Here is a 17,486-nt window from a genome sequence, read left to right on the forward strand (position 1 = left end):
TTGACTGGAAAAGAAAGAACATATGAGTCAGAATAATAGGAATGATCAAACCCTCAAAAAATGCAAAGATTCATATACTTTGTGATACTTGTTATATACAGGCATATTTTTTATATATTATCTAAGATTGGTATGATTTTAGAATTATTTTCCTTGTTTTGCAGTATGCATAAGTTTAATTGTATATTTGGCAGGGCAGTTTATCCTTATATTTATTTTCTGTTTTATATGTTAAAAGAACTGTTAGTACATTTTGTTTTAATCCACATTTAGGGATGGATGATGTCCATAATTATGTGGATTTTAATGCTTTACAACTAGAAATTAATATAGATGAATATATAATTAGTATATTAAGTAATGTGTTTATGTATAAATATGTAGCTTCTGTCTTTAATGTTCTCCTACACAAGACATTTTCCAGTAATTAAAAAAAGCCCTTATGTGATTTGAATAGTCTGTTTATGCTTAAGAAGCATCTTAGTTTAATTGATACTAACGTTTCTTGATTTTGTCTCTTATCTGATTTTGTAATTTCAAAATAAATTTAACATTCAAAGAAAATGTTTATGTTACACTGCAAAGTGTTTCTTAGTTGGTATTTTCCTTGTTTGGTTCTTTCCAGTCAGCATATATTGAGCATTAATTAGGCATCCAGCATTATCATTGGCATTAGGAATAGAAAATTAAAGAACTGCTTATGGTCTCAAGTAGATATAGCCACAAATAATTGCAAAACTATATGATTAAATTTAATGTGGTTACATTTAGATTAAATTCCCTAGTGTTTTTATTGATACCTCTTTCTGATTAGATGACAATTCAATGTGAATAACTTCAAATGTCTGAAAGGTTCATGATGCACATCCTTTCGAATGATTTTACTGTAAAGTCAGAAAAATTTTAAATTCTTATACAACAATTTCATTGTTTTACTGTTAATTATAGCAAAGGAAGATGCAAACTGTGCAGTGTGCGACAGCCCGGGAGACCTCTTAGATCAGTTCTTTTGTACTACTTGTGGTCAGCACTATCATGGAATGTGCCTGGATATAGCGGTTACTCCATTAAAACGTGCAGGTTGGCAATGTCCTGAGTGCAAAGTGTGCCAGAACTGCAAGTAAGTTTTAATTTCAATTCAAAGCTGTGTATTGAGTTTAAGAGGGATCCTATTACTAGGTGCTAAAGGTTTGTGTAATATAATAAAGGTTGTTCATATTTTAGCTTTATTCATTCAGAATGACTTCATCATACTTTAAAACATTACTGATATTAACATTTATATTATTTTGAAAAATTTAAACAAAACTGATTTTAATAATTGCTCTGGTTGTCTAAAAAGCTAATTTAAATTTGCCAACAATTTAAAAATAAGCGATGTTAACCATTTAAAACAAGCATTAGAAGAATAAAACAGCTTTTCTTAAGGGGGACTGGGGAGGAGATTTAATAGGATTTAAACCTCTAACTACAGAAGTAGACGAATTAGAGTTGAACCAAAAAATCAGTCATGTGTTTGAATTTCCATTCCAGGAAGGACACTTTCTGTTATTTTAATGTACATCTGCATCTCTCCAAAAGCCACCTTGAGTAGGTCCTGGTCAGCATAATTCCAGAATGAAATATGTGGCATTTACAAATTTGTAAGGGGGTTATCTTTTCCTATTGTATTTCATCTCTTGGTCATTTCTCCAGTCTTTTCTGTGATTTCCCCTCGCACCCCCATGATTCTAATGGCCTCGATGATTTGGGGATGTTACCAGCATCTTCATTTACAGTCTGAGGATTTTTGTTTTAACCAGCAAGAATTACGCCCAACTGCCATCATCAGTCTGTTTTTATTAATTTGATAAGAAATAAGCATTGATATCTTAGAGTTATGTGACATAAATAGGACTACGTACCTTGATATTTTGGTAAAAATTAGATAAAATATCAGTAAACAATTATTTGATACCTTGTATCTGCACTCAGTTTCTTGGGAAACATTGAAAGAACTTGAAGGAAGAGTACTTGTTCTCCAAGATCTTTCCATGTAGCTGAAGAGATAAAACGTGACTTTTTATGTAGAGGTTGAACTGAATAATAACTGGAGGCCAACTGACCCATCTTTCTGTTGACTTCTATTTATCCCCCAGATTTCGTTCAGAGATTCCTCTCTCAACTCTTCTTGCATTCCCCATTTTTTCTTTTCCCTCCTCTTGAAATTAAAATCATAGTATCTGAAAGTGATTAATAGTCAAAAATCTCAACAGAGATGATGCTGTCAGACAGGGGCCCAATCTTTGGGGACAGAAGAGTGTTTAGAGAAAGGTTTTAGGTTTTCAACTGTAATTCTTAATAATTATGACAAGGTTTGTATTTTGAAATAATTATTCAGCATTTAATTGCTTAATAGACATTCTAAGCACTTGAACCTGCATTACGTTTAATTCTCATAGTAATCTTTATTATTCCCGTTTTATACCTGAAACTCAGAGAGCTTTAGTCTAAGTTGTTCAGCGACACAGCTAGAAAACAGCAGCCTGAATACAAACAAATCTGATGCCAAACTTGATCGTCTTTACATTATATGACAGCGTCTTTTCAAGATTTGTTCCTTTCCACACAGTAGCACCTAGCAGTTATAGCACCTTCCTCTCAAAAGTTATATTCTAAAAGAAAAGATCAGAGGCTTTTCATCTTGCCTTAACCCTTCCTCCTTTGCAGGAATCCTAAAATGGCTAGAGCAAGTTAACCATAGGTGAGCATTGAGTAAAGATTAACATTTAGGAGGTAATCCTTATGGCAGGGTTACCTCTGTTATTATCTGCAGAGACAAAACAGATACTGAGGTATTTATGAACTGTGCAGTTCCCAGGACTGATTATTTTCATGACTTATGTTACAAAACATAAGTTTAAAGATAAGGCATCATTAATGCTATCTTATTTTTTAGACAATCGGGAGAAGATAGCAAGATGCTAGTGTGTGATACGTGTGACAAAGGGTATCATACTTTTTGTCTTCAACCAGTTATGAAATCAGTACCAACCAATGGCTGGAAATGCAAAGTAAGTTGTTTATTTTTTTTAAATCCTCTGTGTTTTATATAGAGAACAGACAAATTGGATACTTATTCAAATCTATACATTACCATCAGCTTTTTAAAAAACAGCTTTATTGACTTATAATTGACATACAATAAACTGTACACTCTTCAAGATAATGAACATAGTCGTCACCGTCAAAAGTTTCCTGGTGCCTGTTGGCTTGCTTTGTGGCTGTTCAAACACCTCTGTCTTTCCAGTCTGCTTTTCCACTATAGATTAGTATTCACTTCCTAGAATGTTTAATAAAAGCCTCATATAGTATATACTCGTTTTTGGTCTGGCTTCTTTAACTCAGTGTAATTATTTTGAAATTCATCTATATTGCTGCACAGGTCAGTAGTGATTCTTTTTTATTACTGAGTGCTGGAGATACCACAATTTGTTTATTGAATCACCTGTTGGTGAACATTTGGGTTGTTTAAAATTTTGAGCTATTATAAAAAATGCCGATGAACTTATTAACTTACTTCCTACCTCACGTGGCTTCTGCCCCTCCAGGGTGAGGTGTTCGGAGCCGGGTGGGGGGCAGTGGGGTGGTGGAGATGGCCCTTGGAATCCGAGGTGTGGTTTAGCTTTTAAGCTTAGTCTTCCTGGGCTACTGGTGTCGAGAGGTTGAGGGGTGGAGATGACCCTCAGGTGCTGCATGGGCCTGGAGCGGGTTTTTCCTGGAGCTGGAGAGGGCCTGATGGCCCGTGCGCGGGAGTGGAAGGCACAGCATTGTCATTGCCCTTCTTGGAATTGCTTTTTCTAGTGTGGAGGTGGTGGGCCTGGGAAAGGAAGGTGATGTGGCCAGAACCTCAGGTGCCCGTGGTGGGCGGGGGGGAGGGGTGGAGGGTGAGGAGGAGGTGGCTGCAGAAGCAGAAATTCTGCACCTGCGTCCTGCCCCCGCCAGTGAGGTTTGGACCTAGAGCTGAAAGCCGCATTACCAGGTTCTATTGTGGTCTTCAGCAAGTTCTATTTGGCTTCTGCCTGAGTGGTGGAGATTGAGGGGAGGGGCCTTCTCTCCTGGGGAAAAAAAGAGCTGCTGGGTAACTGTGCTCAGCTGTGGCTACCTGGGAAGTGGAGCCTGAGGGCTGAAGAATTGTGATGACCTCTGGCCTGCTTCCTCAGGTAGTTCAGATTCCTTCTCTTGCTGAATGACTTATTGGAAAGGAAAAACTCTGCTGTTTGACTGATTTGCATATTTATACTCTTCACTCAGTTCCTCTACTTGCCTTTTTAGTTCTAATACGAAGTTGAATTTGTAATTCATTTTCTTTCCTTCCCTAAGGGAAAAGGACATTTGAGACTGTAAGTTTACCTTAGGCTATAGCTTTGGCTGAAGCCAAATATATTGTAACTTTATGTATGTATATACCTTACAGAATAGCTTTATCTTTTTTTAAGTTGTGCTGAAGTATGTTAATTTATGCTTTAGTTTCATTTAATCAGAGAATTTAAAGTAGGTTTTTTAAAAATGTTTTGATACTTGAAGTAGTGACTTTTTAAAGGTGTAGCATTTGTGTTTATTAATTTCTTTTAGTTAGATGAAGTTCTTTTACCTTATTTTTGACATGTTGATTTAACAAGTTGTTACAATTGACCACTATTAATTGTTCCTGTCAGTTTATCATATTTTTAAACAAATACCTTGTGGCTGTTATTTAGCAAGTAGGTCAGGCCAGTGTTAGTATGTTGTGCTTTTTGCCAGTATAAAATTGTTCTTTATTCTGTGTAATGTGTTTTTTGTTGAGGGATCAGGAAGGGCAGGTATTTTGTCTTGCCTGACACTATGGCCACGTAGGGTGTTAGTTTGCCAGTTGAATAGTTATCTTTTCACATCTTTTTATTTTGGATTCTTTTGTGTTATTTTAAATATATCTTTCGAAAAGCTTAATAGAGGTATCTGGATTGATGGTTGTAATTGAAATGCTTGGCTATTTTGAGGCAAAATTGTACATACAATTTCTTTCTATTTTTCTCTTCTTTTACTTCCTGCAATGATTTATAATTCAGAATCTCATTTTGTGAATGTAAATGATTATGAATGTTAAATATATAAATTTTCTCTTCTCCCACTCCCCACCAAAAATGAAGTTTTTATTCCCCTTTTCTCTGTTTGATTTGATTAACCTAGATTATAAACCTTGACACAATTTTCTTGCAAAAAATATATTTCCTCTGTTAATTCCAACTTTACCCTCAATCTTTCGGAGTCTTGGTTATGTTCCTTTAAAAAGAATTATACATTTTCTGAAACCCTACATGTCTGAAAGAGACTGTTCCCTTTAGACTGTAAGAATTTGGCATAGTATAATGTTTCATATTACAAATTTTTCTTTTTTATACTCTGAAAACATTTTCTTCAGTTTTTTCAGTTTATGCTGTCGCAAGAAAAATCTTACTTTAAAAAATTTAATCATAATCCTTTTTTTCCTTCCTGAAAGCTTTGGGAGATGTGGGTGAGTCCCTGTCCCCCCCGCCCCAATGCCTTTTTAAAAATATATATTTACTTTAAAAATTACCTTCTTTACACTCTCTAATAGCATCTAGGAACTGCTGGATAATTTTTGTCTCCTGCTCTTAATCTTCTTTATTACGGTTTTCATTATCTTGAGAACTAGTAGAGAATTCTGGGTTTCTTTCTCAGCTTGTTGTGTCTCCCCTTTGGTGTGCTCCTTTCTAATTTGCTCTTTGTAATCTGCTATTCTCTTTCAGAGTGACAGAATTACATAATTTCTGGGAATACTATTGGATACTTAATCTTTTTATTCTGTTCTATGAAGGCAGTATAATGTGGTGGTTAAAAGCTTATGCTGTGGAGTCAAATTGCAGCTTTTTCAGTTATTAAATTTATGATCTTTGGCTACCTATATAACTTCCCTAAGTCAGTGTATAGAAGGTTAATAGTAGTTACCTTACAGGGGTGTTGGATTTAATGAAGTGGTGTCTATAAAGTGCCCAGCACAATGCCTAACACAAAGCAAGCACAGAAACAGTTACCATAGAGTTTTTCATGGTTTGGAAGGTTTGTCCTTTGAACCATTTGAAGAATGATTGTATTTGTCCGCTGTTAAATTCTTCTGTAGTTCTCTCTGTAGTCTTGAGTCATAATTTGCTCATTTGTTTGCATTTAACATTTGAGTGTTTACTGTGTGTGAATATCACTGTGGTCAGGGCTGGAGATGTGGGGGCAAATCGGTGTGCCCCCAAGGGGCTGTCGGTCTAGTTTGGGGCTGCTCTCTAGTGAACTGGAGTCGGGGTGATCTTTTCAGGATCTTTATTGTAAACCAGTCATTGTCAGATAGGTTTCTTTGTCCTATTTTTATCTCAAGAATGTCTGTCTGTTGGTATGTTATGCATTTTTAGAAAATTTTTACTTGAAAATAAGTTCAAACTCTAAAAGTTGGAAAAAATAAAAATAATACCCATATCCCATTTACTTAGATGCATCAATTGTTAGCATTTCATTGTCATTGGGCATGCCCTCACTTTCTGTGTGTGTGTATGTGTGTGTTTGTCTCTATTCCCCCCAGTCCCCTACCATTTGAGGGTTAATTACATACCTTATGCCTTTTTACCACTATTTCAGTATGTATTTCTTAATAATAGGAATATTCTTAAAAAATCACAATCCTGCTATCAGCTTCCTAAACTTACATCAGTGTAGTATGTTTAGTGATATTCCAATTATGTCATTTGATCTTATGTCGTTCATAACCTACCCCTTCCTCCAAGTAGGTTCTAGGATTTAGTTTTTGTCATTGGTATTTTTGAAGAATAGAGTTCTTCCCAATATACTTGTTTTTTTCTTTTTTCAAACAGAAATTTCCCCATTTTGTCTTTGATATCCCCTTATGATTAGATGAGAGGCATGCATTATTGGCCAGAATACTGCAAAGTGCTGATCCATCCTCAAGGTATCACAGCTGGAAGCACACATTATTCCACTTTCCCTCATGGGAATCACCTGGTCAGGCTGTTGCCAAATTTCTTCTTTTTCCCCTCCTTTGTATCTAATAAAGCAGTATGTGAGGAGACACTTTAAGACCATGCAGATATCGTGCTTTTCCTCAGAACTTCCTTCTAGATTTTAAAAACTTACTCCCTAGGCCAGGGGTGGTGGCTCACACCTGTAATCCCAGCACTTTGGGAGGCTGAAGCGGGCGGATCACTTGAGGTCAGGAGTTTGAGATCAGCGTGGCCAACATGGTGAAACCCTGTCTGTAGTAAAAGTACAAAAATTAGCCAGGCATGGTAGCGGCTGCCTGTAATTCCAACTACTCAGGATGCCGAGATAGGAGAATCGCTTGAACCCGGGAGGCAGAGGTTTGCAGTGAGCCGAGCTCATGCCACTGCATTCCAGCCTGGGTGACAGAGATAGACTCCGTCTCAAACCAGCAACAAAAAACTTACTGCCTGATGATGCCATTTCAACCTGCTTTCTTTTGGTTGCAAATGATGCATTTCCAGCTCTAGCACTCCCACCACATTTACTAGTTAGCTCTCTGCTTTCTTTTGTAAGCAAGAATACTTCTTTCACATGTTAAACTTACTAATTATTGATACTGACTCATGAGCTCCTATTATCTTCAGTCAGTCATTTACAACTCATTACCTAATTATTTTTTGTGTTCAAATAGTCCCATGTTTGCTGTCAGTTGCTCCTTCAAGCTGGCGCCAGTGTTCTGCCCTCACCACTTATGTGAACACTTCATTATTTTTTGGTATAACAAGATGTTACAAGCTCATCTTACACCTCCCATGCCCCAGTCCTGGAGTAAGTCCATTGTTAAATAAGTAACCCAGATTCCTTTAATGGGGAATGGGTGCTGGGTGTGCTTGTTGCTACTGGAGGGTGTTTGCTTCTTCACCCTTTCACCTGGTGGTGTCAGGAAATACATGCATGTGTGTACACTTACACAAGCTTTTCCAACCCATGGCCCGCAGGCTACATGTGGTGCAGGATGGCTTTGAATGTGGCCCAACAGAAATTCATGAATTTTCTTAAAACATTATGAGGTGTTTTTTTTTGTTTTTGTTTTTTTTTGGGGGGAGGGTGGGTGTGTGTGTGCATAGCTCATCAGCTGTCATTAGTGTTAGTGTATCTTGTGTGTGGCCCAAGACAATTCTTCTTCTTTCAGTGTGGTCCAGGGAAGCCAAAAGGTTGGATACCCCTACACTTCCATTTGTACACATAAATATTCATATACCCTTACATATACATAACTTAGAAATAATGAATTTACACCAGTACCTCCAGTTCTTACCCTTCTCCACTGAGTTCTTTGCCTTCTCATTCTTGCATGTCTGTTCTTCTACAATAAAAATTCTGGGTTGCAGCAACGTCAGCACATTTATTCAGTTGCTCAATCTAAAAAGCAAATCTGCTTCAGTTTGCTCTCAGTAGTAGATTTTATTCCCCTTTCTTTTCTTAGTGATTTAATTTTTTAAATATAGAATATATTAGTATACTTTCAAAACTCAAAGCTGTATAAAGTTTTACTCAGAATTGTCACTGCCTCTTGTTTATTACTTATACCCCATTTCCCTCAACCTCTTGGAGGTAACTAACTTCATTGTTTTCTGTTTTAAACTTCCTGTGATTTTTCCTCTAAGAATAAGAAAATATATTGCTCTTACTTTCACTGAAGGTAGCATGTTGTATATGTTCTTTTGCATGTTGCTGTTTTCGTGTAATACAATCTGGAATCACTTCTGGCAAGTTAGGCAAGTTCAAGAGATCTCATTCTGCTTTTAAACAACTGCATAGCACTCCATTGTGTATCTGTGCTATGGGTTACTCAACCAATGGCCTGTGCTTTGGTATTTTGATAGTTTACAATATTTTGCGTTATAAATGATTTTACAGTCTATAGCTTTGTGCATATGTATTTTTGAATTCTCAGGGACAAATCTATAGGGTAAATTCCTAGAAGTAGGATTATTGTCTCAGGAGTGTACACATATGTAGCTTTGTTAGATACTGTCAAATTCCCGTTCTTGGGGCGTATGGTACTTTGCATTGCCACTAGAGATGTATGAGAGAACTTTTCCTACATCTTTGCTAACAGGATGACTTGTTCAGCTTTTGAATGTTTGCCTGTCTTCTGGGTGAAAAGTGGTATGTCAATGTAGTTTTAATTTTTGTTTCTCCTAAGAGTGAAGTTGATCGTTTTTCCGTGTGTTTAAGGGTCAGTTTTTATTCCTTCTCGTGAATTGTCTGTTCATGTGTTTTGCCTGTTATTGAAGATTTTGGCATTTTTTCCCCCTAAATTTAAGAGTTATTTATAAGTTAGGGATATAAGGCCTTCATCTGTGTTACATGATGCAAATATTTTCTGCTAGTTTGTTTGTTTGTTTTTTTTTTTTTAACTTATTTGTTTGAGACAGTGTCTCACCCTGTCTCCCAGGCCATAGTACAGTGGTATGGTCATAGCTCGCTGTAGCCTTGACCTGGGCTCAAGCAATCTTCCTGCCTCAGCCTCCCGAGTTAGCTAGGAGTTATGTGTACCATCAAGCCCAGCTAATTTTTTGCTTTTGTAGAGACAGGGTCTCACTATGTAGTCCCAGCTACTCAGAAGACTGAGGTGGGAGGATCACTTGAGCCCAGGAGGTCGAGGCTGCAGTGAGCCATGATCATGCCACTGTATTCCAGCCTGGGCTACAAAGCAAGACCATGTCTCTAAAACATAAATATATATTTAGTGAGAGTTGATTGACATCTTGATTTTAAGACATCCTAACCGAGAACAAGGGATGTCTTCACAAGTTTGTTGAAGTCTAGTTTTGTGTCTTTTAGGAGTGTTTTATAATTTTCTTCATACTGATTTTGAACATTTAAGCTTATTCTTGAATATTTATTTTTCTGCTGTTATAAATGGGGTTTTCTTACTATCCTTTAACTGGTTATTTGTGTGTGTGAATTCTGTTGTCTTTTGCATGCTAATTTTATATCCTAGTACTTTGTTGAATTCTTTTATTGAGTTTTTGAAAAATAGGATGTTCCAACTCTATTTACAAATAGAGTTTTGTTTCTTCTTTTCCTGGTCTTGTCTCTGCTTTCATTTATTTCCATGTTTGCATTGGCTCCAGAAACATGTTAAAATAGTAGTGGAGATAGTAGGTACCCTTGCTTTTTCCTGTCCTTAGTGGGAATACCTCTAGGGTTCCTCCATAAAATAAGATATTGCCTTTAGAATTGAAGTATTTTTATGTTGATCACATTAGAGAAATACCCATCCATTTTTACTTTCTCAAGAGTTATTAGAAATGGGTTTTGATTCTTCCCAAAGACTTCTTTCTTTAAGCATCTGTTGCATTGAAATGATTTTTTTCTCCTCCCTTTTAATTTGTTAAACTTTATTAATGGGTTTTTCTAATATTAAATATCTTTGAATTTCTTGTATAAACTTCACCTGGGCATAGTTATTATTTTCTTAATGTGGTATTGATCTGTTTGATAGTATTTTATTTAGGATTGTTTTTCTTTTCGCCTTCTCGTTCGATAAAGGATAATACCTTCTTTTAAAAAATATATGTATATGTATTCAAAAGATGGGGTCTCAGTGTGTCGCCCAGGTTGAATTCTACCTCTTAGGCTCAAGAGATCCTTCTGCCTCAGCCTCTCAAATAGATAACACCACAGTTCTGTGCCACCATGCCCAGCTGTGTAGTATTTTTTCCCTCAGTATTTTTAAGTGCATTCATTTTAATCTTGTAAGACTTCTGATCTATGGTTCCTAGTAGTTTCGCTTTTTAAGTGAGCATCCTTTTCATATCAGCCCAGTAGCACAGAAAGATAAAGTTCCTTTTTATTGATGTTTTAGATTAGAAATTTGGGGTGGGTAATGAGAGCCCCACAGTTTATTAACCTCATCCCCAGGATTTTAAGGCTGACTAGCTCACAGGCACAGAAGTAGTTTTGGCTGGCCTCTGGTTGGCCTTTTACTTCATAAAGAATTCTAATTTGGTAAGGATAGGACCACTCCCTCTATTCTAAAAACATGAAGGGCCATCATTGGACTTTTGATGTGGAGCAATTTATTTTCACATTTTCAGACACCAAGTCACATGGAGTTGGCCATGCTCTGTGTTTCTCCACCCGCCATGGCAGTCTCGCATTGTTGCCCAGGCTTGAATGTAGTGGCGTGATAGCTCCCTGCAGCCTCAAACTCCTAGGCTCAAGTCGTCCTCCCGCCTCAGCTTCCCAAGTAGCAGGGACTACAGGTGTGCACCTCCATGCCTGGCTAATTTAATTTTTTTTTTTTTTTTTTTTTTGTAGAGAGGGGTGTTTTGTCTTCTTGCCCAGGTTGGTCTCGAATCCCTGGCTTCATGCGATCCTCCCATCTTGGCCTCCCAAAGTTCTGGGATTACTGGCATCAACCCATCGCACCAGGCTGGCCATGCTATTGTTTTAGAGAGAGTTCTTTAGTTTTAGTTTTTAGTTCTTAAGCTACCAAGAAGCAAGAAGAATACTGTATGTAGCAACACCATTTTGCTTTCTGCAGTGTAATAGGTTGAGTAGACTTACTCCCCAAAAATTACTTCCTGATCCTAGAATATGTTTCTTTTTTTGAGTTTTGGGTTGCTGTCTTTTTGGTTTTATCTCTTCCACCTATATGTTTTCCTGGATATCCCCATTCCCTTATTTACATTTTCCTGGAGATTTTAGTGCAGATTTTGTGAGGTCACATCAGACATTGAAAACAGCTTTTTAAAAGGTGTATACCCAGGCACAGTGGCTCACACCTGTAATCCCAGCACTTTCAGAGGCTGAGGCAGGCAGATCACTTGAGGTCAGGAGTTGAAGACCAATCTGGCCAACATGATGAAACTCTGTCTTTACTAAAAACACAATAATTAGCTGGGGGTGGTGGCACACACCTGTAGTCCCAGCTACTCAGGAGGCTGAGGCAGGAGAATCACTTAAACCCAGGAGGCAGAGGTTGCAGTGAGCCAAGATTGCACCACTGCACTCCAGCCTGGGCAACAAAGTGAGAGTCCATCTAAAAAAAAAAAATATATATATATATATATATATACACTCTCAATTAGTGTCATGAAAATAAAAGCTACACGTACAATCCACAAATGATTCATGACTTTTTTAAAGGTCTACATCAGAACTGCAATTACAAATGCATAACAAAGCGTTTTTGTTTTTATTTTTCCTCGTGTTTAGAATTGCAGAATATGTATAGAGTGTGGCACACGGTCTAGTTCTCAGTGGCATCACAATTGCCTGATATGTGACAATTGTTACCAACAGCAGGATAACTTATGTCCCTTCTGTGGGAAGTGCTATCATCCAGAATTGCAGAAAGACATGCTTCATTGTAATATGTGCAAAAGGTAAGAAGATAGTTATTCTATTCAGTTGTTTTATTCATGTGGTCATTTGCTCTACCATCTTACAGCTTCTAAGTTTTTATCACTGTAGCAATTCCATCAGTACTGATTGCTGTTACAGATGGAATTAAATGATGGTTTTGAATCTCAAAGGCATAAGGAAGTAAATGGGCAAAAGATAAGACCAGATCACATCAGAAATGAGCACTGATAGGGAAAAGTAAAGAGAAAATAGCTTAAAAATGTCAAGTAAAAATACGGCAGCATCTCTAGCGACATCCATAAATGTCCTTTAAAAAGATCCTTTAAAAAACCTTTGTCAGTTAGCAACCCCTCTTAACGTCTCTCCTCTCATCCTTAATTAACCATTTTCACATCTAGCTTTTCAGCAATGCCTTCTCCTTACCTAGACAATAACTTGACGTTAGAAACTTTTATTTAAGTATGCTTATCACTGCAGGTGGGTTCACCTAGAGTGTGACAAACCAACAGATCATGAACCGGATCCTCAGCTCAAAGAAGAGTATATCTGCATGTACTGTAAACACCTGGGAGCTGAGATGGATCCTTTACAGCCAGGTGAGGAAGTGGAGATAGCTGAGCTCACTACAGGTAAACTTGAGAGTGATTTATTTTTATTTTTATATTTTTTGTAATGTTGTACCAATGTGTCACCAATATATTGCTTTAATCAGGAAGAGAGGATCCTGTATTCCAGATTCCATCTTGTTCTCAGTTTCTCAACCTTTAAATGTATTTCTTATGTTGGTCATCTCTGAATCTGATGGCTCAAATCTAATCTAACTTAAGATAGTTTTTTTAGTATTTGAATTCTGGGTCTGTCGTGCTTTCCTTCACTTGTGTTGTTTAAGCCGACAGTGGTAGTTCCCCAGTCTTTGGGTTTGCTTAGTTTGTTCTTTATAATGTGAGTTTTCTCTGAGCATGTTGTAGTTTTGTAATGTCCTTTTTAAGTTAATTATCACCTCTTCAGCCCAAGATTTTGTTCAGGTATGGAATAGTTTTAGTAGTATCCTACTGTTATAAACATGAGTCTTGGAACATAAAGGAAATAGAACTGCTCGCCAGATGGTTTTTCATTTTCATCACTACGAGTGGCAGCTTTTATAAAAGTTCTGTTTATCATACCCTTTATCGAAAGGGTAACTAAGCATCTTAACTACTAACGTTTCATTTCCAGGATGCCATCAGTATTTAGTTTTGAAATATCCTTTTAAAATAATGTGCCAGTTACCTTTATAAAAAAATTGTTTTAGGGATGGGTTCTCACTGTGTTGGCCTGGTTGGTCTTGAACTCCTGGCTTCAAGTGTTTCTTCCACCTTGGCTTCCCAAAGTGTTAGGATTACGGGTGTGAACTACCACACTTGGCCCACTTTTTGATGTATTATAATTTTCATGTTTTTTAAAAATGTAAATATATATGTGGTTCAAAAGAGAAAAATCTGAAGAAAAACTTACAGTGTTTTTGATGATTTTCCCTTACTCATACAAAAATCATAATTGTTGACTTAATGAACAACAACAAAGTCATTCTGAGCTAAAGAATTAATAATGTTTTGTTAAGATTATAACAATGAAATGGAAGTTGAAGGCCCTGAAGATCAAATGGTATTTCCAGAGCATGCAGTTAGTAAAGATGTCAACGATCAGGAGTCCGCTCCTGGAATTGTTCCAGATGGTAAGAATGTTTAATGGATATACTCTGTTTTTGAAGAGAATGTGTATGTACAATAAATATGTGAATATTGACTAAAACTTCAGTAAATAAAAACCAAGATGCAGTCACTTAGGAAGAGTTTTTTAGTAAAATAATCTTAGACAAATAATAGGAGAAAGGACATGCGTATATTTGTAGTTCAGCTATCATCTAGATGTAATCATAAGTACTTACTTCGTTAAGGGATCAAGTGATTTTTCGTTAAAAAGCAATTTGTGTTTTTATTTCTTTAGTTGTAGTTGCTAAGTAAAGCTGTTGCTGATGATGAGATGTTTCATGCTGAGATAATGAAAAATTGGCTGTATTGGATCATCTCAGCAGTCCTATTGAGGGTTATTTCACTGATTTCCATGATATTTCAAGTAAACTTTTTGTAGTACATATTGATAAGAGCTATTACTGTACTTGCAGATCTGGAATTAATAAGAGACCTTGTCGGGGGAAAATTACTTATTACATTTACTCACAGGCTCATCTGAAAGTCTTTGGTGTTATATGTGAAGTTGTATGTTCAATTACATAGTAGGCATAAAAATTATAATGTATACATAAAAAGCCACTGAGATGTTTTGAAATTTATTAAGTTCACATATAACAACTCTCATTAAAAGTTATTTTCTATAATCTTCCTCGTGAGGGCTAGTTGTTAAAGAAAAAGAGAAAAAGACAAAACAAATTTACCATAGTGCAAAGACTTCTAATTTTGTCTTCATAACTTACTAACAAGTGGTACAATGTTTCATGCTTATATTGGAAATTGACATTTAGTAGAATAAAACTCTTTACTTAAATTACTGTTGAGGGAACAGTGTTACAGAAATTTTGACTCTTTCTTAGAGATTTTATAAATGTGTTACTCATAACAGTTCAAGTCCACACTGAAGAGCAACAGAAGAGTCATCCCTCAGAAAGTCTTGACACAGATAGTCTTCTCATTGCTGGTAAGCAGTATGTTCATATTATCTAATTTGGTTGAGTTACAAGATAATGTCTTTATGTTACAAGGTAATGTCTTTATTCCAAAGACATTTTTGCAATTGCTGTATGTATACACATTACAGTAACTAAATCTTTTAGTTAAGAGATTCTGGAAAAGAATTGACAGTGGATCTAAAGGAGGTTAGTTTCTCTTGAAAGGGTTTTTTTTTGGGGGGGGGTGGGGGGCGGTCGTGGTTAAAAATATGTTGCACTATCAGATCTGTTATTTGGTAGTTTTCTTTTATCCTTAGCTGTAGTCTTTCAATAAAGTGAGAAAAAAGATGAGATTTCAGTTTGATACCAGAACATGAATAGGCCTGGGCAATATAGTGAGACCCTGTCTCTACAAAGTACAAAAAATTAGCCAGGCGTGGTGGCGGGCGCCTGTAGTACCAGCTACTCGGGAGGCTGAGGCAGGAGAATGGCATGAACCCGGGAGGCGGAGCTTGCAGTGAGCTGAGATCGCGCCACTGCACTGCAGCCTGGGCGACAGAGCAAGACTCTGTCTAAATAAATAAATAAATAAATTAATTAATTAATAAAAGTATCTGGGCATGGTGACACATGCCTGTAGTCCCAGCTGCTTGGGAGGCTGAGGTGGGAAGATCACTTGAGCCCAGGAGGTTGAGGCTGCAGTGAGCCATGTTTGTACTACTGCACTCCAGCTTGGGTGACAGAGTGAGACCCTGTTTCAAAAAAAAAAAAGAACATAGATAAATTTTAGTCACTGATTGGTAAATGAGGATCGTAGTGTCTTTTTACTATAACTTAAAAATTACCTTGATGAGATTTGGAATAAATGCCTTTTATCTTCAGCGGTCCTACTTTATAGAGCCACTTATAGCTCATGTCAGTTGCACCTCTAACGTTTAAGCAAGATTGAGTTAAAGGTTTAACATACTGGTATCCTGATTTAAAATTTACCAGCCAGTGACTGTATTTCTGGTATCTAAGTTTATAGATTTCTTAAGATTAGTCTTTTAAGTTACAGACAATGATGAAGAACAAGGATTATATCCAAAGAATGTTTTGGGTAGGTTGGCAGGTATGGTTAAGCAAAATAAATATTGGTGGTTAGTAAATCTTTTCTGTCTCTGCTTTCGAGTGTATAGTAACTTTGTTACATCTGGGTATCTGCTATTAGAAAATGCCTTCACATTCTAGGTCAGTCTTTACTTTTTAACTTAGGTACCTCGCATAACATGATTGATCCTCATTTTCTTAACTAAAAAATGAGGATGAGAACTTTTCCTGTATAATTTTCAGTCCATTTGGAAGTAAATTGTAAAACATCATGTTTTCATGTGTGGGGCTGATTCTAATCCATAAATCCTTGTGTACTTTGGCTTTCATTCACTTAATAATTGCCTGCTTTGATGAATACCTTCTGATTTAAGTTCTAGTGTAGCCAAATGTTTTATATATCTATAGTTAGAAAATTTAAAATTTGTACATTACTATAACAAATGTTCTGAATTTTGTAGTATCATCCCAACATAAAATGAATACCGAATTGGAAAAACAGATTTCTAATGAAGTTGATAGTGAAGAAATGAAAACGTCTTCTGAAGTGAAGTGTATTTGTGGCGAAGATCAAATGGAAGATAAAATGGAAGTGACAGAAAACATTGAAGTTGTTACACACCAGATCATTGTGCAGCAAGAGGAACTGCAGTTGTTAGAGGAACCTAAAACAGTGATATCCAAAGAAGAATTGGGGCCTCCAAAATTAGTCATTGAATCTGTCACTCTTCCACTGGAAACCTTAATGTCCCCACATGAGGGAAGTATTTCACTATGTCCTGAGGAACAGTTGGTTATAGAAAGACTACAAGGAGAAAAGGAACAGAAAGAAAATTCTGAACTTTCTACTGGATTGATGGACTCTGAAATGACTCCTACAATTGAGAGTTGTGTGAAAGATGTTTCATACCAAGGAGACAAATCTATAAAGTTATCATCTGAGACAGAGTCATCATTTTCATCATCAGCAGACATAAGCAAGGCAGATGTGTCTTCCTCCCCAACACCTTCTTCAGACTTGCCTTCACATGACATGCTGCATAATTACCCTTCAGCTCTTAGTTCCTCTGCTGGAAACATCATGCCAACAACTTACATCTCAGTCACTCCAAAAATTGGCATGGGTAAACCAGCTATTACTAAAAGAAAATTTTCTCCTGGTAGACCTCGGTCCAAACAGGTAGGGTGATTTTAATGATATTGACAGAAAAGATATTGGAACAATTGTATAAAATCAGAAGGTATATGTGTAGCTTTGGTGTGAATGGCAACTTTTTCTGTCTTCATATAGAACTTCAGTGTAATGTTGACTTATGTGTTTCAGCCA

General features: G+C 36.6%; 1 protein-coding gene across 1 annotated transcript in view; it reads left to right on the forward strand.

Moving 5' to 3' along the window:
* The window catches only part of KMT2C (lysine methyltransferase 2C), a 302,059-nt gene that overhangs the window by 167,981 nt on the left and 116,592 nt on the right, over positions 1–17,486 (forward strand). The window contains 7 exon segments of the mRNA XM_033193165.1: positions 949–1,120; positions 2,939–3,053; positions 12,256–12,425; positions 12,883–13,034; positions 14,006–14,119; positions 15,025–15,099; positions 16,621–17,339. Of these exon segments, the coding sequence (XP_033049056.1) occupies positions 949–1,120; positions 2,939–3,053; positions 12,256–12,425; positions 12,883–13,034; positions 14,006–14,119; positions 15,025–15,099; positions 16,621–17,339 (1,517 nt within the window).

The sequence above is a fragment of the Trachypithecus francoisi genome, unplaced genomic scaffold (genome assembly GCF_009764315.1).
Source record: "Trachypithecus francoisi isolate TF-2019V2 unplaced genomic scaffold, Tfra_2.0 Lachesis_group4, whole genome shotgun sequence".
In the NCBI taxonomy this organism is placed as follows: domain Eukaryota; kingdom Metazoa; phylum Chordata; class Mammalia; order Primates; family Cercopithecidae; genus Trachypithecus; species Trachypithecus francoisi.